This window comes from Phyllostomus hastatus, unplaced genomic scaffold, assembly GCF_019186645.2.
Source record: "Phyllostomus hastatus isolate PE091 unplaced genomic scaffold, TTU_PhHast_1.1 phas_contig_468, whole genome shotgun sequence".
In the NCBI taxonomy this organism is placed as follows: Eukaryota; Metazoa; Chordata; class Mammalia; order Chiroptera; family Phyllostomidae; genus Phyllostomus; species Phyllostomus hastatus.
The window spans coordinates 4,241,855-4,268,796 of NW_025333884.1; the positions used below are offsets into that span (position 1 = coordinate 4,241,855).

General features: G+C 55.3%; 1 protein-coding gene across 1 annotated transcript; it reads right to left on the reverse strand.

The window, feature by feature from the left end:
- Positions 1-2,993: 2,993 nt before the first annotated feature.
- On the reverse strand, positions 2,994-26,140 carry ZNF541 (zinc finger protein 541). The gene is made up of 15 exons (XM_045845376.1): positions 25,834-26,140; positions 22,558-22,801; positions 19,085-20,903; positions 17,807-17,865; positions 17,363-17,522; positions 16,979-17,146; positions 15,662-15,986; positions 13,489-13,552; positions 12,770-12,912; positions 12,304-12,407; positions 11,024-11,099; positions 10,336-10,424; positions 3,620-3,760; positions 3,251-3,432; positions 2,994-3,159 (listed from the first exon to the last, which is right to left on the reverse strand). The coding sequence occupies exons 1-15, from the start codon at positions 26,138-26,140 to the stop codon at positions 2,994-2,996; spliced, it is 4,047 nt and encodes a 1,348-aa protein (XP_045701332.1).
- Positions 26,141-26,942: the final 802 nt, after the last annotated feature.

Consider the following 26,942-nt stretch of genomic DNA (forward strand, 5'->3'; position numbering starts at 1 on the left):
TATGCACCCTGACCGGGGATTGAACTTGCCATCCTGGCTCATGGTGACAATGCTCTAACCAACTGAGCCAGCCGGCCAGGGTTTCACTTCTTAAGTGTGGACTGAGCAGTGACTTCCTTCCACAGAGTACAATATGGGAAGGGAAGGGGACCAAGTTTACAGTGGAGAAGCCTGACAAACATTGTCAGCCAAGTGACTGACAGGTGACTGAGGGTCACATCCACAGTGGTAAGTCACATTGATAGTATATACTCTTTTTAAAAAAAGATTTTATTTATTTTTTAGAGAGAGGGGAAGGGAGGGAGAAAGAGAGGGAGAGAAATATCGATGTGAGAAAGATACATCAATTGGTTGCTTCTCACACATCCCCAAGTGGGGACCTGGCCCACACTGCACGCATGTGCCCTCACTGGGAATTGAACCGGGGACATTTCAGTTCATAGGCTCAATCCACTGAGCCCCACCAGTCAGGGTGGAATCCGTATTTTTTAACAGAACCCTCCCTCTCTTCCCTCCCATCCTGATAATTAGAATGCAGATAATCCAGAGATCATTGGTTGAGAAAACTGTTATCTGGGGGTGGGGGGTGGGGGGTGGGGATGGGGCTTGGCTAAGGGGGCAGGGCGGAAGCAACTGTACAATCAGAGACTCTCCTGGGCCACCTACCTGTGGTCGCCACTGTATTCTGACCGCAGGTCGGGTGGGGGTGTCTGGATTACCACAAGCAGTTTCGGTTCTGTGTCTGTCTAAGCAGCGCTATTATAAAAACTCCCATTTGTTTAAAGCTGTTACATTTTGGGGTAATTTGTTCAACCACAACAGATAACTAATCCCACCCAACCCTTTGGAGCCTGTCTTTCATTTTGGAGCTGTGGAGCTTGACTTGTGATTTCGGGTAGAACCCGAATGCTCACAGTACAGCCTGAGTGCTCAGGAAACAGCGGCCACTAGTTCCCACGATGCATCGTGCCTAATACTTAATTTACATTTGCTCGTTAACAGATACATGGGAGGATAGGCATTTTCCATTCCATTTTACAGAGTGAGAACACTGAGGCCCAACCAGGGAAAGTGAGGGAAGGTGCCTTGCCCAAGGTCACAGAGGAGGAGGAGCCAGGAGGTGAGTTCTGGTTCGCCGGATGGCTGAACCCTTTCTCTTAACCACAATGCCCCAACTGCTTTAAACTCCACTTCCGCCTCCGTCTCTCCCCCACTGTCCCATTTCTCACATTTACTGAGCTCCATGTGGCCCCTCGTGAAACCTCCCGACACCGTCCTCTAACTTGCTCTCTCTGCCAGTCCTTCAGAATACAGTGCGGACTATTAAAGACACGGTCACAGTCCCGCTTGATGTGGTCAGTCCTCGGAAGTGTCCCTCTCCCCCATCAGAGTTGATGGCATCTACTCAGCGGCTCAAGCCGAAACCTCCCCCACTGGCCTTGATCCGTTCTTTCCCTGAGACGAGTGACCCGTCAGCAAGCCTGAGTCTGCTTCTAAGGTGCATCCCTGACCCCAGCTGAAGCCACCCTCATCTTACCTTAGGGCCTGCTACCTGCTCACCAGGCTTCCCATCTTGCCTCCTACCACCTGCATGCGGCAGCCCACGAGGTGTTTCTAAACGCCCTCTGCCAGCGTCCTGCAGCAGCCTGCGCTCTACTCTGCCACGCCGAGGCCTGGGCCCGAACCTCCACCTCAGCAGCTCCTCAGAGGCACCTCCCTGGCTGCCCACCTAACACCGACTGCCACTCCCTGGTCACTCCCCAGGACTTGGCCTCCTGCTGTGTTTTCTTCCGGTCACTTTGCTGCGCTCTGCCTACCCCGTAGTCATTTCTGCCTCCTCCTCTTTTCCTGGCAAGCGGAGTTCCAGCAGCAACCTTGAGGGAGCTCACCTGCTTTCTCCACCTGAGACCAGTGCTGAGTGCCCAGGGTAACCGTGGCCTTTTCCCTTCCCACTGACACCCAGGGAGCAGTTTAGAAATAAGCACGGGCTACGGTTCTGGCTGATGAGACATGAGGGGTGTGCTGCTGGGGACTGCTACAAGCTCTCCTCACTCTTGAAAAGGGACACATGGCAGGCAGGGACCGGCTCTGTTCTGTGTGTGGGAAGGGCTGATTCTCACAGTGGCTGCAGCCGCTGACAGTGCCAGATTCCCTGGCCGAGCCGCTGGAACCACCAATGGCTTCACTGCTCAAGCCTATGCCAACTCTCCTGTTGCTTGTGGCCCAAAGTGCACCTACGAGCAATATCTGAAATCTTTCTGCTTATTTATTTCTGCCGCTTTCCTGCTCCTAAAATGTAAGCTGCACAGGGAGAGGGACTTGTCCCTCTTGTGTTCCTGCATCCCCGTCACGTGGATCGGGCCTGTCCGGTGCAGAGGAGGGCATGTGTTTGCTGAGGGAATGTACGAGGCCAGGCTCCTCCCGGGCAGGGGCACAGCTGACTCATCTCTGAGGCTCCGCCCTGAGGAAGGGACTGCAAAGCCTCTGTTGGATAAAACGGTCAGGGAAGCCAGAGGACAGCTGCTCAAGAACCCAATTTAATAAGATTTATAAGTCGACACGTACAAAAAAACAACCTAACAATGTACAAGTCACTGCAAGACGAGGGACTGAGGCCCCAGCATGCGGCCACCTGAAGGTGTTTTCCCACTGATTCTCTACATCTTGGCCTTGCCTAACAATGGAACCAAATCCCCAAACCGAGGCGCAGATTTGAGAGCCAGCCAGATTGCACCTGTCCCCTCCCCGCCTCCCTGCTCCAGGAGTGGGGCTGAGAGAAGGGGAGAGGCTGCTGCCCTAGAGAGGCTGGCCGCTGGCACAGCCAACAGGAGCTGTGCAGCTGTCTGATGACTGCGTGCTTCCCCCGGGGACGGTGGGGCCAGGGAGGGAAGAGGGGCGCCCCGACGTCTTGGAGGGGGCGGAGGGAGACATGATGGGGCTGGAGGTCCCCACCCCGACCACGGCCTCGCCCCCACTAGCCCTCTGTCTGGGAATCACCACTGCAGGGGGCCGATGTCAGCCCCTATCTCCTCCTCTTCCTCTTCCTCCTTCAGCTGGAAGGGCTTTGCGGGCCACTTCACCCTGACGATGGGCTCCACGTGGTCCTGCAGCCGGTGCCGCTTCATGTGGGCATTTCGACTCTTAATCTTGTCAAACACCCTGGGGAGGCATCAGAGGACGCGGGGGTCAGAGCAGGGCAGGCTCTGCCCCAGGGAGGTGGTGTGAGTGCAGCCGGGGCTGGGGCTGGTACCTCTCACACTCTCTGCAGGGGAAAACGCTCTGGCCCTCGGCGCTGCCGGACAGTTCGGGGGTCCGCTTGGGGCCCGTGTTGGGGCTGGAGTTGAGGATGGACTCCCTCCTATAGCCCTTGGTCTTCATCTTTAACTCGGGGGTTGGGCGGTGGCTGGGTCTCTCTCGAGGGCTGCCAGTGACCTGCAGAGGAGGCAGAAACCCCAAGAGGGTGCTGACCCCCCGCCCTTACAAGGGAGGCCCAGGGATCCAGGGCCCGGGTGTCCGTCGTGGGGACACCCTTCTCGAGGGCACCCTTCCCAGCCCCCAGCTCGGCAGGACAGTGGGCATCCAGCTCAGCACTACACTCCTGACCGCCATGACCCTCTACCTTTGCTTCTGTCCTGTCGGCTTCCTCCGGCTCTCTCTTGAGCCTCTTCTCCAGCCCCGGGGCTCGGCCACAGTCAAACTTGATCATTTTTTTCCAGATGTAATAATACTCAACACACTGGGCTACGGTCTTTGTCTGGATCTAGTGGATGAAAACGGACACTGACTGTGGGCAGCCCCTGTTCACGCAGGGGCAGAGCATCACGGAGTCCCCTGGGGCATGAGGGCTTCCGAGTGAGGCCACTGGAGCCGAGGCTTGAGCGGCGAGGCCATCCGAGAACCCTTCCCCGTGGGGAGGCGCACACGAAGGGACAACACGGGACGCTCACTGTGACATCACGCCCGAGGGCCACTTGTCTGCCAACCAGGACTAATGAAAGCCAATGCCCTCATGCAGTGGACACCCCACAGCCTCAGCAGGAGCAGGGCAGAGCCCCACAGCACGGGGGAGAGTGGCCCACAGGGGGAGGGGGATGGGGAGGAGGTTCTGGTGACACGGTTTGATCCTGGGGGGTTCAGACCCCACCATGTACTCCTCCCCTCACTAAGAAGTGATCCCATTATCAATAACTTCTGGAAAAACCAAACAGAATGGAAAGGTTTCATTGTTCTAGAGAGAAAACCTCTCAGGAAAATTAAAGTGGCCGTTTCAGCACTTTAGAAGATACTTCTCCTCGGGCACTTTTCCAGCTTTGTCTGCATTCACTAGCTGGGACTCAAAGCAGGACGTCCTTGCCTCAGAAACACCCTAGGTTGGAAAAAACCTGGACCCTGTTGCCAAATATGGGGGGACAATGGGAACCATCCAAAACCAATGACGAGAAACAGTCAGAAGACCTGAAACAGTGGGTGGTAAGGCACAGACACTGGTCTACAGAAGTTTTTTGTGAGAAAGAAACTAAAGCACCACAGCCCCAGCTGACTACCTTGAGAGTGCGTCCAGGCCACAGCCCAGGCAGGGCATCCGGGGAGAGGCCAGCGGACTTCCTGAGGTGTGGTGGCGCCGGGCGTCTGAGGAGACCAAGGTGGCGCGAGTCCACAGGATGGGGCAAAGCAGGAGAGAGAGCTGCATGGAGAAAAACTCCAGAAGCCTCGAGAGCATTCCCCTCAAGCATCAGCCAGGCGCCGAGCAGCACGTGCGCAGGAGGAGACGACCGGAGTGGGGCGAAGAGCCTCCCAGAGGACCAGAGGAAAAGGTGCCCATCACCCACACAGGGCCAGGAACACAGCCTCTTCCCGAGGGCCAGGGTGGAAAACCTCCTGATTCACGGGCATGCTGACAGTGCCACAAGGAGGGCCCTGCCTGGGTAATGAAGAATAATTGATTCTGGACAAGAAGCTGCTCTGGTCCCACCTAAAAAATTCTAGAAGCAACATGCAAAAGGAAAAAAGTAGTTTTCAAGTAGAATCAATAGAGTCAAGTCAATACATCACAGAACCATTCAAGAATATTTATTGGAATGCAAAAATATCCAGCACCCAACAAGGTAAAATTTGCCATGTCTGGAATCCAATGTAAAATTACCAGGCATGCAAAAAGGAAAACGGGACATGTACATGGGGAGAAAATCAGTCCATCGCAGTCAACCCACAGTGAAGACAGATGCTAGAACCGGCAGGGAAGGGAGATAAAAGTTAATGTAACTGTATAATACAGGTTTAAAAAGTCAAGTAGAGACATGGAGGATTGAATAAAGACCCATATGGAACTTCTAGAGATGAAATCCACGCTACACAGGATCAACGCCAGATCGGATGCTGCAGAAGGTAAGATTAATGAACTTGAAGATACAAAAATGGAAACCATTCAAAATAAACACACAGAGGAAAGAGAATCAGCAAAAATGAGTATCAGGAAGCTGTGGGCCATGGGACAACTGCCGGAGGCCGAACACACACCTGAGCGGAGTCTTGGAGGAGAAGGGAGAGGCCCAAGGAAGAGCTGAGGGAATAATGGGTGGAGTTTCCCCAAGTTTGATGGAAACTGTAAACCCACAGGTCTAAGAAGCCCCATGAATAACAAGCACAAGAAAAGAATGAAGAAAAGTTCTCCAAATTTTTATTATAATAAAATTGCTGAAAACCAGTGATAATGAGAAATTCCTAATGACAGTCAGCCTCAGAAAAAAGCCATGTTACGCAGACAGAGAACAAAGACAAGAAAATAGAGGCATTTATTATTGGAAATAAAAGCAAAAAGAAAATAAAGCAACATCTTTAAATTACTTAGAGAAAAACAATGGTCAAGGTAGAGTTCTATACTTAGCAAAGATATCTTTCAGAAATGAAAGCAAAATACTCTTTAAGATGTACAAAGCTGAAATAATTCATTATTAGCAAATCTGCACTACAAGAAATGTTAGATGATTTACATTGATTTGCTTCTGGAAAATGCTGCCAGAGGGAAATATACACAGAGGAAGGCAGGGCAATGAAAATGGTAACTACATGGGTGAATGTATAACACTTATTGCTGCACTGGCAGGGTAGCTCAGTTGGTTAGAGCATTGGCCCAATATGCCAAGGCTGCGGGTTCAATCCCTGGTCAGGGCACACACAAGAATCAACCAATGAATGAATGCATAACTAAGTGGAACAAGGAATTGATGTTTCTCTCTCTCTCAAAGAATTGATTAAAAGACGTATTATTTAAAACTCTCTAAAAAACAAATGACTGTTTAAACAAAAATAGTATCACTGTATTTTGGGATATATAACATGTAAAATAAAATGCATAACCATACAGTATAAACGCCAGGAAGAGAAAAAGAAGTATACTCCTATAAGGTTTTCATTCATATGCAGATAGCACTGCATATGAAGTGCTATCCAATCACTTGAAGGTAGACTGTGATACATTTTTTGTTTGTTTGTTTACTTACTTATTGGTTGATTGCTTTTATTTTAGAAAAACAGATAAAAACATCAATTTATTGTTCTATATTTTTATGCATTCATTGGTTGATTCTTATATGTGCTGTGACTGGGGATTGAACCTGCAACCTTGGCATATTGAGCCAACACTCTAACTGAGTTACCTGGCTAGGGCTAGAATGAAGTAAGTTAAGGAGGCACTGAATAAACCCTAAAGCAACCACAAAGGCAATAAAATGAAGAGTTACAGCCAATAAGCCAACAAAGAATATAAAACAGAATTTTTTGTAATTAACATTTTTATTTATTTATTTATTTATTTATTTATTTATTTATTTTAGGGAGGGAAGGGAGCGGGGAGAGAGAGAGAGAGAGAGAGAGACATCAATGTGCGGTTGCTGGGGGTTATGGCCTGCAACCCAGGAATGTACCCTGGCTGGGAATCGAACCTGGGACACTTTGGTTCCCAGCCCTCGCTCAATCCACTGAGCTATGCCAGCCAGGGCTTAAAACAGAATTCTTATATTTACTATATTAATCCACAAGAAGGCAGAAAAAGTGGGAAGGGGAAATAAAGACCAAATTGGGCAATCAGAGAACAAATAACAAGAAAACAGACTTAAACTGAACTATCTCAATAATCACATTAAATGTAAATGATATAAAAACCCCAATTAAAAGGCTGAACATTCCCTATAAAAAGCAACACCCTACATGCAGGGAACCGGTTTCAGTCTGACAAATGTGACTCGGCCCCGTATGGAAAACCTACAGGAGCAAAGTGGTGGGCAGGAGCCAGACCCTCAAACCAGGCTTTCCCATGGGAATCAGGCCTAGAAAATGCATACAGACGGTTATGGCTTGCTCTTGCTGAAACTCCCTCACCCTGGTCTGACAGTACATGTTTATTGTTTATCCCCAAGGAAGTTTCCAAAGCCTATGTGAATTTTCCCAAGGATGGAGCTAATCAGCTCAATGCCTTTCCATTTTGCATTTGTTATTTTCATTTCTTTGTACCTAAAATGTAGACAACAATATTCTATGCAATAAATAATAAATCCTTCTTTGATGTAAGACCCAAGAAAGACAATAAAAGCCTGTCCAGGCAAGGGTCGGTGCACTCTCCCCTTGAGAGAAGTGGCCGCAGGACTCTCATCTTAAGAGAGTACGGTCCCGTCCCTTTTCTCCCACAGGACTGCTGTAGTCTGCGCATTTGTTTTCGTCTTCAGTCACAACACGAGGACTCTGTGGGCTGGAGTCTGCCACACCCACACCCTCCCTACAAAAATGCACTTTAAATATAAAGATGCAAACAGGTTAAAAGCCAGAGGAGGAAAGAGATGAACCATGCATGCTAATACCAATCATAAGAAAGCTGGAGTGTCTGCTCTGTTAATATCCAAAACAGGAAACCGAGCAAAGAGCAATCCCAGGGATGAAGAAAATCATTTCATTACAACCAAAGGGTCAACGAATCAAGAAGAAGTAAGAATCCTAAATGTTTATGCATTGAAGTCAGTGCTTCAAAATACATGAAGCAAAAAATGGGAGCACTGCAAGGAAAAACAAACATCCATAATTACAGTCAAGTACTTGACTATCCCATTCTGAGTAACTGCTGGGACACGTGGCAGTGAGTGTGTGGAAGACCCAAGCCACGGCATCGGCCACCTTCACCTTGACCTGACCTTTACAGACCTCCACCCAACAGCAGTGAAGTCCACCGTGAGTGCGCTCAGAACCTTCCCAAGACTTGGACCATGTTCTGGGCCATAACAAGGGTTCCATACAGTTAAAGGGATTCAAATCATGCAAAGTATTTCTTTGACCTCAGTGACACTAAATAAGAGTATGAATAACATGAGAACTGTAGCCCTGGCTGGTGTGGCCCAGTGGATTGTGTGCTGGCCTATGAACTGAAGGGTCGCCAGTTCGATTCCTGGTCAGGGCACATGCCTGGGTTGCGGGCCAGGTCTCCATTTGGGGGCGTGTGAGAGGCAACTGATTAATGCATTTCTTGCACATCAATGTTTCTCTTCCTGTCTTTCTCCCTCCCTTCCCCTCTCTCTAAAAATAAATAAATAAAATAAAATAAAAAAGAACTCTGGAAAATCCTCAAATACTTAGAGACTAAGTCACACGCTTCTACATAACTCACAGGTCAAAGAAAATCAAAAAGTATTTTGGCCTGCATAAAAATGAAAACCCAACATAGGAAAACTTGTCAAAGCAGTACTTTGAAGGAGATTCATAGCACTGAACACCTGTATTAGGAAGTAGGAAGGGTCTCAAACCAGTGACTGCGGCTTCCACTTTTAGAAACAGAAGAAAGAGCACATTAAACCCCAAGCAAGCAGAAGAAAGGACGTGATAACAGGGCAGAAATCAATTAACTAGAAAACAATCAGCAAAACCAAAAGCTAATCCTTAGAGAAAATAGAAAACATGGATAAACCTTTAGCCAGAAGGACCAAAATAAAAAGATAAGTCGCCAATATCAGAAGTGAGGCAGGTGGTATCACCACCACCTGCAGATGCAGAAAGGGCAACATGAGAATGTCACGAACTTCACGCCGCAACGTCAGACAACTCAGAAGAAATGCTCACATTCCTGGAGATGCAGAAACTACCAATGTTCACTCCAGAAGACACTGAACCTGAACAGCCTCGTATTAATGAAATGAACTGAATTTGTTGTTAAAAACCTTCCCACAGAGAAAACTCCAGGCTTAGGTGACTTCACTGACAAATATTTAAGAAGGACTCAAACCAGTTCTAAGCACAGTGTTCCAGAACACGGAAGGGGGGAAATGCTCCCCAGTACTGCCTGTGAGCCCAGCGACAGCCGGCACCACGGCCAGACAAGGACGCTGTGAAGAAGGAAGCCACTGACCCGGATCCTTTATGAACACAGACGAGGCACGCGGAACAAAATTCTAACAGATAGAGCCCAACACGCCGCGACCACAGAGGCCATACATATAAGTGGTAACCCTGAAATTACTCAGCTTCTAGAAGAAAACACAGAGGGGAGTCTTTGTGACTCTGGTGTAGGCAAAGATTTCTTAGACGCAACACCAAAAGCTGGTCTGTGAAAGGAAAGTGAGCACGTTGCAACGAGACCCCGTGGCAGACTCACTGGAGTGGGTGACACTGAAAGGACCCACCGTTTCCAGCATCCGTGAGGCTGCGAAGCAACTGGACTCTCGTGCCCCGGGGGCGGGAACATGCACGGCACAGCTGCTCGGGAGAACGGTTTGGCGGTTTCTTAAAGTGCTGACCACACACCGACCGGGACATCCACTCCCTCCCCCTCCAGGTGTTTACGCCTCCACCGAAAACCAACCAACATGCGCCCTTGCGAAGGCGTGTATGTCACTGTTTGCTGCGGCTGTGGGCACCATCGCTGGTAACTGGAAACCTCCCAGAGGTCCATGATCAGGTGAAGACAAGGAGCTGACGAGCGACCACAGGGGCCAGAGGAAATCTGGGGGGTGACGGATGCGTTCTGTGGTGATGGTTTTACAGGGACACACGTATGTCAGAACATCAAATCTTACACTTTGATTACATGCGGTTTGTGTCCCTCCCGTTAACAAGAACACCAGCAGGAAATCCTCACACACACACGTCTGGGAGTGAGACCTGCGCAGGCAGAGGAGTGCCTCCTGGGCACAGCCAGGCAGAGGCCACAGACCAGAACCAGGACTCTTTGGAGTCGTCCACAGCCACGGCTCTTTAGAATTGTAAACTGTCACAAGGCGAGCAGCGTGTCGCCCAGGCCGGCCCTTCCACTCCAGCGGGGTGAGGCCGTGCTGCAGGGCGAGGCCGGGTGTGCCTTACCGTCTTGTGTATCAGGTAAAAGTCCTTCTTGTGGGCACAGAACGCCTTCTTAAAGAGCTGCTTCTCCACAGGGGTCCAGATGTCCGAGCCTGTGGGGAACCGGCCAGGAGAGGGAAGGTGTAGGTCCTCTGGGATCGCAGCAGCCGTGACTGAACCGCAGACCACCCTCCTGTTTCAACTGCTGGCTCTGAGCACCGAGAATGTGCCCAGCCTTCTGCTGAGTCCCATGTCTGCCTCATCTCATACAACCCTCACAAAAACCTTAGCAGGAGGGGACTGTGACCGTGACGATGCCCACTTTGCTGCCGCAGCAATTTGGGGACCCAAGAATCTGGGCTTCTGTTGGCTGACTAGCCAAGCCGGGGTGAGAGGGGGAAGGAGGCAGGGCAGCCTCCTGACTCCAGGGCTGCTGGGCTCCATCCGTCGATGACCCAGGCACCTCCACCCCTTCCTGGCCTGCAGCATCCCCTTCCCGGCTGGGCAGAGCCCATGGGGGAAGCATTGGGAAAGGGGAAGGTAGGACCCAACCAGAAGAATTTAGCGCCCTCTGAGTTACCCCAGGCATGACAGGCCTTTCTGGAGAGGCAGGCAAAGCCAACTGAGGCACGAGCAGAGCGTGCCATCGAGGCTGACTGGTGCACGGGGGTCTCGGCCGGGCAAAAACCCCTTGGCACCTGGCTCCAGTCACCTGTGTAGCGGTAGTCAGTGAGCGGGTGAGTCTGTGGCTTCTGGGGTCCCCGGAGTAAGAGCGTCTCCAGGGCGACCTAGAACAAGAGGAGAGGCTGGCTACTTACAGAGGGAGCAGAGGTGAGGGAGAGAGGCCTGCCTCTGCGGGCTCATTCATTCAAACACCACTCCAGTGTCCCCACTCCTCCCCCCCATCCCGGGCTGCTCAGAGCGTGGCTGGTCCGTGGACACCACCGGGTCCCGGTTGTGGGCACGCTGACTACATCACCAGGTGTGCTCTCGGGGGCAGCGGACACCGTTTTCTGTAGCCAGACTTTCCTCGTGAAGCAGCCAGTGCGGGAGTTCGTTCCGGCACAAGCCCGTGTTCCTCCGAGGACCAGCACTCTCAGTGGCGCTGCCCCTGCCTGTGGCCACACTCTGTTTTCCTTGCAGCACTAATCACTGTCTAATGATGTGAAAAGCATGTTTCCTGTCTGATCCTCCTACAGTGTGAGCCCCGTGAAGAGAGGGGTTTTGTCCTGCTCACCCGCGCAGCCCAGGCAGGACTGGCATGTCCCCTGCAGGGCCCAGGGCCAAGGGAAACATGGGGCCCTTTTGCTCAGATGTAAAGTATTTCCAGATGGCGGCACCAGAGCCTTACACCACGCACGGGACGGAGCCGGCCCTGCCCCGGTGCCTCGGCACCAGCAGCTCAGTGGGACCCAGTGAAGAGGTGACACAATGCTGAGCGCCTCCTGAGTGCCAGCCATTGTCTCCTTGAGAAAAAGCAGAACTGTTGCCTCCTGGGTCCCCAAATTACGAACGTGACTTCCTCTCCCGCTCCTCTGAGTGGGGCTTTTCATTTATTTCCCAAATCTCAGGATGGTGAGGAGGGTCCTTCGACGGGGCGGGGGCCTTTCTGTTGCCCCAGAGGTTGCCACAGTGGGTTTCAGATCAAAGAGCTAAAGCTTGCTCAATAAACCAGATCAGTGTAGGACCTGAGCAGGGTCTACTAGGCTCCCCCTCTCCCACAGCCCCTGAGATCTCAGAGGTACCTGGGCCCCGCTGTTGCCCCAAATAAACAACTGCTTTACCGAGCCCAGGTCTGCCCATTCCCTTCTGGTGTTCAACAGCCACGCCAGTCCCAGAGCCACCAGGGGAAGGGTGGGTGGCTTCCCTTCATTTTCATAGCTGCGACCCCCTCCCCGCCCCCCACGCAGGTGCGCCGCAGGTACCTGGAGCCCCAGCGCAGGACAGCGGGGAGCTCCCCAGGCCCCGTGGAGCCCCACCCGGCCCCCTCACCTGGACGTCGCCCTGGGCTTCGTGCAGGCAGTGCAGAGCCAGCTCCAGGTTGGTGCCCCCTCCTGGCATGACACTGGAGCAGGCCACGTTGCAGAGCTCAGTCACTGTCGTTGGAGCGAGGCCCCCGCAGGGTGCAAGGGAGAGGAGACGGGGTCAGCCAGGGCCAGAGAGGAAGCTCCCCGAGGGCGACAGTGCAGGGAAGGTGCTCCTTGTCACCATCTCCCTCACGCTTCGGTTAAAAGCAGGTGGAGGAAAGGGATGGACAGGGAGGAGGGATGGCCTGGCCAGCTGCCGCGTCAGCAGAGAGGTGGGGACGGGGGACAGTGGCCTGGAGGAGCAACGCTGGACTGCGGGCTGGTCCCTCCCCACCCCCAGGGGATGCTGCTGCGTGGCCCAGCGGAGAAGGGGGGAGAAAGTCCTCGGGGCAGGGGCTGGGCCAGGGAATCTGGCTGAAAGTCTCAGCCACCTCTGTCCTGCGTTTCCAGGTTGGTCATCACATCTCCCCACGGCTTCCAGACCAGAGAGGCCAAGTGCTCGTCAATGCCCGCCAGCGACCTATCCTGGAGCTCTGGGATTTCGGCCTGAAAGCGGCTCCCTAAGTTGATGTGTCTGAAATGAGACCACACACACAGACACGCGAGGCGTATGCGTGACTAAGGTGGGAACGACGGAGGCGCGTGTCGTGCCCTGCCCCTCGGGCTCCCCTGACCTCTCAGATGTGCTGCATGCCTCCAGAAACCTCTGCGGGGAAACCCCTGCCTCCCTTCAGTTTCTTTTGTTGCCAGATTTCTGGCCTCAGGGGTCTCTCCTGGGGCACAGGATCGGGGAGGTGCACGCTGACACCTGGCACACTCCTCCAGCCACGGCCACGTCGTCAACTACACTCTGTGCAGAGCCAAGGGTCTTGCACTGTGCCCTCAGCAATTTGACCGGGAACCCCAGGGTCATGGGCACTCCCCCCCACGGGCCCCACTATGGTGTGTCCGGACAGAGGACTGTGGGGGGACTTTTCACGTGGACCTGGAGAAATCCGCCACCTGTCTCCTGGTGGAAGCCCTGTGGCCACCCCTGAACCGCCTGTGACGCAGGGGCCCTTGGGCACAGCTGACCCCGGGGCACAGGGAGTGTAAAAGCTGCCCATTTTGGGAAGACCCCCCCCCCGGGCCTGCGTCTGTGCTGACTCACGGTTCAATGCTGATCTTGGTGTCATCCTTCACCACACAGATACCAAACGAGTCATCCTTTCGATCTAGAACACACACCACAATGAGCCTCAAGAAGACCGACAAGAAGTGACCCCCGGGGCCCCTTCTCCCTGCCTTCCCGGAGCAGCTGAGGGCAGGCTCTTGACGCCTGCATGGCATAAAATGTCCTCAGAAACTTACAGAGAGAGCTACCACACGATCTGGCAATCTCACTTCAGGGTATTTATCCAGCAGAACTGAAGTGGGGGTCCCAAGGAACACCTCACTCCTTCCCGTGCTCGCTGCGACACCATGCACGACAGGCAGGATGTGAGAGGGCCTCGGTGGCCGGGCCGGGCGAACGGGCAGAGGGTGTGGTGCGTTCGCACAGGGGCTGCCACTGAGCCTTGGGAAGGGAACTCCTGCCACACTGAGGACGCGGGTGAGCCCTGAGGACACCGCGCTAAGCGACTAAGCCAGTCACAGGAAGACACATACTGTCTGTGTGATCCCACTTATGCAAAGTATCTGAAATGGTCACATCCACATGATGGAGGAGTGGGTGGAGGTGTGCAGGGCCTGAGGGACTGGGCTATGGGGAGCCCTAACCAACGGGCACTGAAGTTTCAAGTGAGCAAGATCGATGAGCTCTAGAGACATGCCGTGCAACACCGCACCCTGGGCCCCAACACTGCACCCTGGGCCCCGACACCGCACCAAGGTCCTGACACTGTCTCACACACTTGTTAAAGGGCAGATCTCATGTCAGCTGTTCTTACCACAATAAAATAAATTGAAAAAAAAAAAGATTGCATGGAAGGTGGACAGGACTTCTGAAAAGGTACAGTAAGGAACTGAGCCAAAACAACAAATCAACTGATAAAAATTATACCTAAAATACAGTAAGTTAAAGTGTCTGGAAGTTGTCCTACAGGTATACAAGAAACATTTCAAGCATTTTAAGAGACATACACCCGAGAACATTGATGAAATCTTGGTAAGAACAGAGAGAGTCACTGACACCTGAGCCAGGACCCCCACGCCCACCTGGCCTCTGGTGCCGTGGCAGCCTCGACCTGGAGCGCAGCAGCAGATGCGGCCAAGGGGGTGCGGGCTCCCTCCCGCCCCGCCCCCACACTTAAAGGATTAAAAGAAGGTAGGACGCTAATGTCTCATCAAAGACAGAATACCACTAAGAGACAGAAATTATTTTTTTAAAAACGAACCAAACGGAAGTTCTGGGGTTAAAGAAGTACAGTGACCGGAATGAGGCGAGACAGCAGATGTGAACGGAAATGGCCCATGAGCCGTCGCCACGAGGCTGCGGAGAAGCCGGGGGCCCCCATGAAGCGCTGGGGGATGGGACGCGGCCCGGTCCTCTTGGAAACTGGCCTGGCAGCCCCTTGAATGGTTAACACAGTGGAGGGCCTGCCAGAGGGCCCAGCAACCCCACCCCTGGGGACCTGCCCAGGAGAAACACAAACATCCACGCAAAATCCCGGACAGGAGTGTCCACAGCAGCCCAGTTTCTGCAGCCCGGAACTGGAAGGCACCTAAAGGCTCGTCGCCTGAGGAACGGACACCGAAAGCGAGGTCTCCCCAGACAACGGGATGCCACTCAGCTGCACGGAGGAGGGGCTCTGATCTGCAGGACAGCAGGGCTGGACGACACCGTACCAGGTGAGGAAACCGGACACCAAAGGCCACGTGTGACCCCACTCATACAGAGTGTCCGGGACCGGCACAGCGCCGAGAAAGCAGGCCGGCCGTTTCTGGGGCCGCGGGGGGGTGTGATAGTGCTCCTCCTGGGGGCGGCAGGAACGCCGTCTGGCTCCTGTGCGCCGAGCGCGCAGCCCTGTGAGCGCACTGAGAGGCGCTGTGCGCCTGAAGCGAGGACTCGTCATCACGTGGAGTGTAAAGCGTGTTTCACTAAAGCTGTCTCAGCAGCTACACGGGAGGGTAGGCAGAGGGGTGGTCAGGCTACATGGTCTCTGCAGTTTCTTTCTGGCTGTAAAACCGTGAGCAACAGGAAGTCTGCCAATCACAGACGGGCCCGGGGCACTTGTACCAGCCCCGGGGCACTTGTACCAGCCCCGGGGCCAGAGCCACGGGAGGGAGAGACGGGCCCGAACGTGGCTGCAAGGGAGGGCGGGCCCCGCGCGAGGCCCACTCACCCAGCATGGTGCTGAGCAGCTTGTCGGGCCTGGCCTGGGCGGACGTGGAGCAGAGGGAGCTGAAGTAGAGCCCGGACCCCTCCCGGATGGGGCTGAGCATGGGGGGCGGTGTGTAGGGAGGGCACTGGAACAGCCCCTTCAGCAGGCGGTCCACCAGGAACACGGGGGCCCGCAGGCAGCTCTGGGGGCACCTGCCCAGGCCCGGCTCCCCGAAGGAGCGGCGCGGAGGCGGGACAAACAAGGCCTTGGGCTGCGGGCGCTTCTTGCGCTTCCTGTGCTGGCTGCTCTCCCTGTTGTCTCTCTCTTTCACCTCCTTCTCCTGGCCCTGCGGAGGAAGAGAGTGCGGAGGGGTCACCTGGAGCCGCCTGCCGCCCAGCTCAGTCTTCAAGATGGCACGAGAGCAGGAGAGGGGGCGGAAGACAGGGACAGAGGAACAAATGACATGCGCACGCCCCGCACGTCCATGCCCAGGGCCCTTGGCAAGGGAGGCCGAGCAGGGACCCCCCCCCACCCTGGGCCAGACCCCTGCCCTGGTGCCTATGGTGTTCAAAGCTGCAGCCTTCCTGTGCACCCGCACTCCAAACAGAGGCCCTGGCTCAGGCCCTGGGCAACACGTGAGGCCACTTTCCACTGTTAGCACGACCAACATTCACATAGCAGGGGCCAGAGACAGTGTAACAGGGTGACCAAATGAAAACTGGTTCCCCTCCCAATGACAGCAGCTCCTGTGAGACCAGTAGCGGGGTCCATGACCCCCATCCCCAAGTCCAGCTTGCACTGCCCCAGGCAGGATCCTCTGGTGTAGGCCGAAGACCAACCGCCTGAACTCACCGTGTTCTCTCTCACCTCCATGCAGTCTCCCCTCCTCTCTGCCAGTCTTATTCCTTCTTATCCTCCAGGTCTCAGCTCCAGCACCCCCTCCTCCAGGAAGTCCTCCCTGCCCTCCTCAGGCTGGGTCTCTGTTGCCCCCTCAGGGCTTCCCCAGCTTCCTCTACTGTCTCCCCACCCCCAGCCCTGCCCAACCTGGGTCATCACCGTCTGGGGATAGGTCTATCTACTACGCTGGCCAGGGAGCCCAGGAGGGAGGGCAGAGGGTGTCATGGTCACCCTGGGGTCCCCAGAATCCCCAGTGCAGGGCCAGGCACAGAGGGAGCTCAGCGGGTGCTGAATGAATGAATGAATGAATGAACGAACAGGCAAACCCAGCTCTTCTGGAGGCAGGATGTTGGGTGGAGTTTGTTTGGGCTTTCCCCACCGCTTCCCCCAGCAGGCGGGGGGGGGGGGGCTGCGGCAGGAAGGGGACCGGCCAGCACCCACCATGGCCGTGCTGCCCAGGGCTCGGTGTGCTGGAGCCACAGGCACCGACGTGGGCATCTCCAAAGGGGCCGTGCTGTCCTGGGACATCTGGGCTCCTGGGGGACTTTGCCCATCCTCCTCCAGCCTCAGCACCTGTCTTGTTGGCTTGCAAAACTCTGCACCAAAGACCTACAGGCAGAGAAGAGACGGTCTTGAGGAGACACAGCTGGCAGGGAGCAGAACAGCTGCGCCAGCCTGAAGTGCCGGCTCCTGCCCTGCCCCAGGCTTCCCCGCACCCCCATGACAGAAGACGTCTCCACCCTGGGACAAACAACACCCAGGCACTGACGCCCCAAAGCTGGCAGAGACCTGGAGATCCCAGGGCCTACTGCGTGTGCCCTTCACCTGCTGCTCCTGCTGCCCTCGAGGCGACGGCCACTGGTCGCTGTGGAAGCACATGTGGCTGCTCAGCCCCTTCTCGGTGTAGAACATCTGGCTGCAGTTCCGGCAGACGTGGGTGCCCCGCGGCTCCGCGCCGTCCGCAGGGGCCCCGTGGTGCTGGCTGCTGCGGGAGACACGGCCGGAGGGGAGAGTGCGAGAGTGGGACTCGGCCGGGCACTGGCTCCTTTGTTGTTTTCGAGTCTGACCCACTGACAGCTCTGGGTGAACCCTAACACACAGCGCCGACACCCCAGTTCTTCAGGGCCTGGTGCGCACCTCTGCAGGCCTGACGCATCCAGAGCCCCTCTCCCAGGGCGGGCACTTGGAGGCCACCAGAGGACTCCTGAGGGGCTGCGCTCCCCCTGGCAGGGTGGGGGGTGCGAGGAGGAGAAGGCCTTCCGAACTCACCATCCAGCTGCTGGGTTCTCCTCCTTCATCAGATGGGGGAGCCGGTAGATGTTCCCGCCCTGCAGACAGAAGTATGCCTGAGCCCATACGTCAGACGAGGTTGGCAAGAGCTAAAATTCTAAGACTCTTGGAAGGAAACACATGTAATTCTGTGTGACCTGGGATTAGGCAAGGGTTTCCTGCACGCCACGAAAACAAAAGAATGAAGTGGTTCATCAAAACTTAAAACATCTGCGCTTTAAAAATCATCATCGAGAAAGTAAGAACTCTGGCTGGTGTGGCTCAGTGGATTGAGCACTGGCCTGTGAACCAAAGGGTTGCTGGTTCGATTCCCAGTTGGGGCACATGCCTGGGTTGCAGGACAGGTCCCCACTAGCAGGTGTACGAGGGGCAACCACACATGGGTGTTTCTCTCCCTCTTTCTCCTTCCCTCCCCTCTCTAAAAGATAAAATCTTTTAAAAGTTTTTTTTTAAAGAAAGAAAGTGAAAAAACCACCCACAGAGTGGGAGAAAATCACTGAAAGTCACAGATACTTGATAAGGACCTGTAGTCATAATACATAAAGAACTCTTAGAGCTCAACAATAAAAAGTAAAATAACCTAAAAACAAGCAAACCATCTGAATAAACACCACACCAAAAAGGAGACACCAACGGCCACTGAGCACATGCTCAATGTCATTAGCCACCAGAGTGATGCAGGTCACATCGGCTTGAGAGACCACTGCGCCCCACAGGGACGGCGAGGGCTCGCTGGACCCCACACGTTGGGCGGGATGTGGGGAAACCGGAGCCCTCACTCGCTGTGGGCGGGAGACAAAAGTGACACAGCTGCTCTGGAAAACAGCCGGGCCGTTCCCCACACGGTCACAACAGAGTTACCCTCCAACCCAGCAATTCCACGCCAAAGGGTTTCCTGAGAGCAATGAGAACACACATCCACAAAGACTTGTGCGTGAACGCTCACTCCTCACGATGGCCAGGAGGTGCAGACAACCCCAGTGTCACCTGACAAGGGATGAGGGGAGGATGTGCCTGCACAAAGGACGACCTCGCAGCCCCAGAGCGGGGCGCTGACACGCCCCCACGCGGATGGCCTTGGGAAGCTGGCAAATCTGCAGGGACTGGGGGTGGCTGACGCGCGGTTGCCAGGGGCTGGGAGGGACAGGGGACTGCAGGTGACGACTGGGACCGTGGGGTTTCTTTGGGGGTAGAACGTCCTGGCAGGGGGTGATGGTGGAGGGGCGGCCCCGGGATTACACTGAAAACCACAGGTACCTGGATTCTGTTGAATATCGTCAGCTTGGACTTGGAGTCTCGGGGGGGACCCACCAGCGGCCCGGCCGAGGAGAAGGAGGCCATGGCCACCTGGCTGGGAGAGGCCGCACAGCACGTGTCCAGTTTCGCCTTCTCCTTCCGGAAGCCCGAGAAGCGCTGGGCCCTGGGGTTGCCGGAGAAGGGCCTGTGGCCTCCGCCCCGGGAACAGGCCGTGCCCTTGTCGCCCTTCGAGGCTCCGGGTGCCGTGCTGTTCTCAGCCTGGGCCTGCTTCCCGGGGACTTGGGCTCCCGGGGTCTCGTCCCCACCGGACTGTGTCTGCTGTGGGCCACCAGGGGAGAAGATGTCCCCCAGGTCCAAAGTCCCTTTTGTGGGCCTCAACTGCTTGGCCAAAGAGATGTCTGCATTCCCGGGAGGGTCCAGAGATGACACAATGAGGGACGGTGGAGCGGTGGCCCCTTTGGGTCCTCCCTTCGAGTCCCGTTTCACACTGCCCGGAGAGGCTGCTCTGGGAAACGCAGGTGTGGTTTTTCTCCGTTGGGCTGGGGACCCCTCGGGCTCCAGACTTCCGGGGCTGGCATGGACAGAGTCGGCACTGGGTGTCAGCGGCAGGGGCTGCTGCGGCCAGGGACCTGACTTCAGGGCGGCCTGCTTGCCCTCGGGGAGCGGGGAGGACGCGGCGGCCGCCTGGGTGTGGGAGAAGACCCGCTGGGACTTGGTGATCATCTGGAGCACCTGCATCTGCTCGTGGCTCACCAGGGGCTCCTGCGGCTTCAGGAACAGCTGCCGGAAGAGCGGGGTGGCGTCTGACGCCGGGAGCCCGCTGGGCTGCTGGACCTCCTGCAGGCTGGGCTCCCCGGGCTTCTGCCACAGCAAAGTGTCACAGTCAAACTTGCTCTCTTTGGAGGCCCAGGAGCAGTCGTCGTCCCCACCAGCACATCTGGGGTCGCCCGAGGGAGGGAGGGGCAGCACGTCCTCCAGGCTGCGGCCCGTGCCGGGCGAGGGTTCCCTGGTGGGGGACCCCAGGCCACACTCTGGGCCCTCAGGGGACTGCACCGCGGGGGCCTTGCGGACCACAAACACGTTGCTCCCTTTGCTCTTGGGGCAGCCCGACAGACTCCGGTTGCGGAGCCACGGGAAGTTGTGGGTGGGAGGCTGGGGACCGGAGGGGACCGCCTGGCCTCGGAACAGCGGCAGGCAGGCGGGCAGGGGGCCTCCCTCGGGCCAGCCCTCCAGGGCGGGCGGCAACTGGAGCAGCCAGGGCTCCGACTCAGATGGGTCGGAGCCACCATTCTCTGCCGCCCTTGTGTGGGTCGCTGCGAACACGTCGGTGACAGGCTCCTGTGGGGGGCGGGGCTCCTCGGGAACCTCGGGGCCCAGGGTTCCTAGGGCTGCTGGAGCGCTTGCTGGGGTGCAGGAGGAGGACCCCAAGGAGGGCGGGCAGGGGCAGGCTGTGTTCCTGCCATCACTGCCATCTGCAGGCCCTGGGGGAACCGGGCAGGGGGAGGGGACCTTCTGGTGGACCAGGCTGCTGACAATACAGCGCAGGAGGTCCCGGCTGGGCAAGAGGGTGCTGGGGGGCCTGGCTTCCGGGGGCGTCAGGGACCGCAGGCCACTGGGTGCCGGCAGGCCGGCCGCCTCCTGGGTGTGGGGGGAGTCCCCGCCGGTGTCCTCCTCCGCGGGGGCTTCCTTTAGGATGCACAGGCCATGCTGGACCTCGTAGTGCCGGCGCAGCGAGCGGTAGTCGCAGTAGCTCTTGCTGCAGCCCGGCTCCATGCAGACGAAGGGCTTGGTCTTCTGGTGGGTGAGCATGTGCCCGGTCCTGCGGTCACATCCAGGGAGGGAGTCAGCGGCGTGCCACCAGGGCCTTCCCTGCACGGACCCCGAGGGGGTCCCTCAGCTGGAAGCCACACTCAGCCCCCGCTAGGATGGCAGCAGTCTGGAAGGGGTGCCCCTCTCCCTCACCCTTAAGGAAGTCCCGTATGTGAGAAAAAAACAGATCAGCGGGAGCCAGGCCGCAGTTTCCCAAAGTGGGTTCCCCAGGAACACCAAGCCTCCATAGTCACTCCCCTGGGGGCTTGGGTGCAGCTGGCAAATAAGTTTCAAAAAAACATGATGTACTCCTAGGAGGTTCACCGGCACAGGAGCAAATGTAAAAAGCCACACAACAGGCAGGCACAGAGGCATGTGTTTAACTTTCGATGTCTCTCACACCTATTTGCACACAGAACGGCTTTTCCAGGTGCTGCCATGAGCACCCCGGAGACCCAGAGTTCTGCGGACGCCCCGAGGGAAATGCTGGCCCAGGGCGGCCCCTCCTTAACAAAGGCAGGTCTGCCTCAGCCTTGGGCTCCTCTAAGGGGCCAGCTAGCTACCTGGAGCCCCCAGAGCAAAGAGAAAAACATTTACAGATGCCCAATCCGAAAACCTTTCCAGAAAACAGCTGAATGTCCCCATAATTTCTGCAAACGTAAATGCATACAAGTGCATTCTGTTTACGTCACGCTTATGTCTACGTTAATGTATGATGAATGTAAACAGCTGAGTAAATCACCCTCTGGGTTCCCAGCAGCCCTACTTCGCACAGTTGTACAAGTGTCACGCGGGGTACGTCCTATAAAACACAAAACCCTTTCCAAAGGCCGACACGAGGCTTCCCTCTGATCAGCAGCAGAGAAGGGATCAGGAGACCCTACTTCCGGCCCCTTCTGTTACCAATTTCTGATGTGAGCCAATTCTTTCCCTTCCTTCAGGTCTGGCGGGCAAGACGGTAAAGCAGAAGAGGAACTAATCAGAGCCCTCTGCCAAGGCTGGGAGCACTGTAAAAACGCAAGGGGCTGCACCTCTCACTTGCAAGTCTCTGGGTGTGAAAAAGTCTGTCTTCCCTTCCTTACTAGCGAGAAAAGCTCATTGTTTCTAAAACATCAAGAACACAGGGAATTTGGCTTCTAACTGTTACAATGAGCTTTCTTCTAAAAAATCAAGAGTTAAAGAAGAAAACCAGGAGTTAACGTTCTGTCGTCATGTTCTAGAAACAGGCATTTCAGAACTCTGGCGCTGGGGTCCTCCCCAGCACACGCTCCTCGAACACCCAGTGGGGCGGGAACCCCAGATGTTGCCCCACGGTCAGCCCCACTTCCTGCGTGTCGCAACTGCCTCCAGGGCGAGCCACTCCAGGTCCTTACACCACCAGAGTCCCAGCTGCAAACCACACTGGTGTGCATGCGGGGGCTCAGGAGGGGGACCATCCAGGGCAGTGCCAGACCCGTCCCAGGGCACTGGCTGCGTGAGGCGGATGTGTCTGTGCTAAGCACAGGTGACACCCTCCTGGGGAACACAGAGGTGGGACAGCCCAAGGGCAGGCGGGACAAGGTGGTCTGGGAGGCAGGGAAGACACCCAGGAACACCCCGCTCTCACTGCTCCCCCCCACCCCCAGCCCCTGGAGAGCCCTCTGGGGGACCAGACCCCCACGTACAGGTGGTCCTGCCGCTTGAAGGCCTTGCTGCAGATCTTGCAAACGTGCTTCCTCTCCTGGCTGTGCGTCAGGTAGTGCTTGCTGAGCGAGCTGGCGCTGCTGAACACCTTCCCGCAGAGGCTGCAGTCCAGGAGTGGGTTCTGGGGTGAGCTGTGCTGCCGCTTTCCTTTCCGTGCGCTCCCAGCGGGGGCCCTGCCTCCTTCTTCTGGCTCTTTAGGCACCTTCAGCACGCCGAGCCCCAGGTCTAGAGAGAGGGGAAAGCCCAGGTCACAGACATCGGGGAAATCGGACGGCAGGGGAAATCACAAGGTAGACTTGCAGCGGGCTGGGCGAGAGGGGCTGAGGGCTCCCCACGGTGGCAGCTCTGCTTGCAGAGAAAACAGGCTTCGGGCCCAGGCCCAGGGAGAAGGTGCCCGGTCAGGGTGCACCTGCAAGGTGGCACCCAGGGCCTGTGTGGCGGCAGCGGCAGCCGCCGCCACCAGGAGCTCTGCTGGGACGAAGCGACCAGGACGGGCAGGGCCTCACGGCCACACTGTCAACAACCCTCTCGGAAAGGCCGCCCCGAGACACATGCTCCAAAACTTAGAAAAGTCTAAATCCTTTCTTCTGACCCATCCTACCTGTGGGTTTTTAATTAAGGACATAAAGGCGGATTTGTACAAAGAGTCAGCTGCCAGGGTGTGAAGGGCAGTGCTTCTTTTTTTTTTAATTTTTAAAGATTTTATTTATTTATTTTTAGAGAGGGAAGGGAAGGAGAGAGAGGGGGGGAGAGAGAGAGAGAGAGAGAGAGAGAGAGAGAGAGAGAGAGGGCAAGAGAGATAGAGAGAGAGAGAGAGAGAGAGAGAGAAACATCAATGTGCAGTTGCTGGGGGCCATGGCCTGCAACCTAGGCATGTGCCCTGACTGGGAATTGAACCTGCGATGCCTGGATTGCAGCTCGTGCTCAATCCACTGAGCTATACCAGCCAGGGCTGGCAGTGCTGCTTTTCCTGGAGAAATGTTAGAAACGACCTCTTATCTGACACGAGGGCACATGGGTCACCGAGTTCTGGTCCAAATGCAGGGAGCATCTGAGACAAAACTGTAGGAAAACACCCAACGATGGGAGAGGATGTTCACGCCACACTCAGAAGCAAGCAGCCTGTTGCGAAATGAAACTGTCCCAGTCTTAGAAAAAGACATTTATTCAGGAAACAAACTGAGAGGGTGGACTGATGGGCAGGGCTGGGGGTCACTTTTGCTTTCCTCTTCTCGTGCACCTGAACCATCCATGCTTCCTGCAGCCCTGGGGTAGAACGATGGAAGGTGTTTTAGGGGTGACATTGTCGGAGACACTGGGGCAGGGCCAGGAACGTTCAGGCAGGAGAAGGGAGATGTCTTCAAGCATCCGAAGGGCCGGCATGCAGAGGAGGGAGCGGATGCTTCTGTCTTGCTCCAAGGGACAGGGCTGGTTTGGTGACTAAAGAGTAAAAAGAAGCTAACTTGGAACCACTGGAACTGGAAGGGCCATGGACGTGGAAACTCTGTAGGCTCACTGCTGTGTTCCAGCTCCCGGACTTCCCATTCGGGGACCAATAGGCGCTGGTGGGTCATGGAAGTCTTCATCTACCCCTCACATTGGTCATTGAGGTGGATAGGGCTGCCTCATGAGATGACAAGCGGAGGAATCCCCACTGAGAAAGGATGCTGCAGAGGCTGGATCCATGAATCCACAGGGCGGGGGAATGGGGACAGGAGGGGGGCGGCACTAAAGGACCCCCAATGCCGAGTCTCTGTGGCCGAGATGCAGCACGAAAGACACAGCAGAAAGGGGCCAGACTCTTGCCCCATCTCTGCCTCTGCACGTGGATCCATCTGTCACTCACTTGCCTGGTCTGTGTTGTCTTCACATGAGAATTAATTACTGTGAGGAGTGACTGGTCAGATGATCCGACGGTTTAAATGAGGGAAAACAGGTTTCCCTCTGGGGAAAGTCTGGCCTTGCTAAGTTACTTTTTAAAATGCTTATTAGCCCTGGCTGGCATAGCTCAGTGGATTGAGCACGGGCTGCGAACCCAAGTGTCTCAGGTTTGATTCCCAGTCAGGGTACATGCCTGGGTTGCAGGCCATGACCCCCAGTAACCGCACATTGATGTTTCTCTCTCTCTCTCTCTATCTCCCTCCCTTCCCTCTCTAAATAAATAAAATCTTTAAAAATAATAAAATAAATAAAATGCTTATTAGCCCTGGCTGGTGTAGGGCAGTGGATTAAGCACAGGCCTGTGAACCAAAGGGTTGCTGGTTCAATTCCCAATCAGGGCCTGTGGCTGGGTTGCAGGTCAGGTCCACAGTACCGGGTGCATGAGAGGCAGCCACACATTGATGTTTCTCTCCCTCTCTTCTTCCCTTTCCCCGCTCTCTAAATAAATAAATCTGGGTCTCCTTAGCAAGCGTTCGGGACACTTTTTGAGTGGCGTATTCCAGTCAACAGCCACATCTGTTTGCAGGGCTGCTGCTCCGGACGTGGCCTTCTGCCGGCACACGCACCTGTGCGCACCTGAGAACTCGGACCCAGTCGGCCGATCTCAGTGATGTTTGTGACCCAGGAGCCGAGGGAGAGGGGTGAAAACAAAACCTGAATTCATTCTGTGGGGGGCGCCTGAGGACCAACCACAGGGAGATTTAACAGAGGCCTTTGGAGTCTGTTCGTTCTCCCTCTGCGCCTCCAACGCTGAGGAGCGAGACTCAGGAGTGAGTCAATGGACCGTCCGACGGGAGTTCTGACAGTGCGGGTAAAAATCACTATTATCTGTCTGGAGCTGTCCAGTCCACAAAGTGCCTTTGCGTTCATGTCTCCTTTGGCTTGTTCCTGCTGTCATTAAGTAGGGAAGAAGAGTAGTGCCAGCATCTCCCCACTTGACAGATGAAGACACTGAGGCAGGGGCGGTTTACAAGAAGCAGATGGACAGGACCCCCACTCCTTCTGGAAATGGGAGAGGACCGTCTGAGATGTGGTCACGGACAGAAAGGTCTCCGTAAACTCACAGGTCTGCCCACCCATCCCCGACATCGGCGCATCCCAGACACCCAAACTGCTCCATGGCGTTCCCTAGCATCAGCGTTCACTTTTCTTGACCAGGAAGTTGGGCACAATCCCCAGGTGGAAAAAGTGACCGCTCCCTATTCACCTGTGGAAGAGAGAGAGTATCGTAACCGATCTGTGTGGAACCAGCCTCAGCGGCCGCAGGAACTCCCAGCCCACCACCCAGGCCCACAGCCCGGGGCAGGCAGCGCTACCTTGTGAGGACATCTGCGACTCCGGGTCTGCACATTCCTCCAGCAGCTTCACAGGCTCCGGGTCCTTCCCCGTGTGCAGGGACACTGCGTCGACGCTGTCCTCCAAGGCCTCGCTGGGCACGTCGGGCTTTGGGAGGCCAGGGTCCAGGTCCAAACCACTCAGGCTGGCATAGAGCAGGTCTCGTGTGCTGGGACCCAGGTCCCGGCTGAGGGCGTCACTGCAATGGAGTCCCGGGCTCTCAGAAAACGGAGGCAGGTGCACCTTTGATGGCAGGGCACCCTCGTCCCCCAGGCTGTACTGGTCCATGGTTACGGGCTGCCAGGGTTTGGCCAGGAGCTACTCTCCACACAGGCAATGCCGTGCAAGGGCTCAGGGAGGAGAGAGCTCTTGATGGTGCCTAATTCCTGCAAACAAACGAGGAAGAGTCAGAATTGTAAGATGGTGATACAACGTGCTGGACAGAAGGCGGACTTGACACTCCAACAGACCTGTGTTGGGTTCTGTTCTCTGACATTTAAGAGTCATGTGATGATGGGAAAGTCGCTTAAGCTCCACAAGACCCAGTGTCCTCATCTGTGAATCGGGCATCAGGGTACTTCCAACATGGAGTGGCTGTGAGGAATAAACGAAACGGTTTCCAGCCCCTTGGGGAGCTGGACTGACCTCTTCTCCAGCTCTAAATAAATACATAGAAATATGAGAAAAGATCTTTTTTAAAAGATTTTATTTAAAAAGAAAATTTAAGTATATTTTATTGATGGTGCTATTACAGTTTTCCCAATTTTCCCCCCTCTGCTTTGCACATGCCCTCCCACCTGCATCCCCCCCTCAGTTCATGTCCATGGGTTATACATGTAAGTTCTTTGGCTTCTCTGTTTCCTATACCATTCTTAACCTCTTCCTATCTATTTTATGCCTACCAATTATGCTGCTTCTTCCCTGTACCTTTCCCCCCTATTCCTCCCTTCTCCTCCTCATGGATAACCATCCACTTGATCTTCATTTCTCTGATTCTGTTCTTGTTCTAGTTGTTTGCTTAGTATTTGTTTTCATTGCTGTTCTTTTCCTTTTTTAGGTTCATGTTGATAGTTGTGGGTTTGTTGTCATT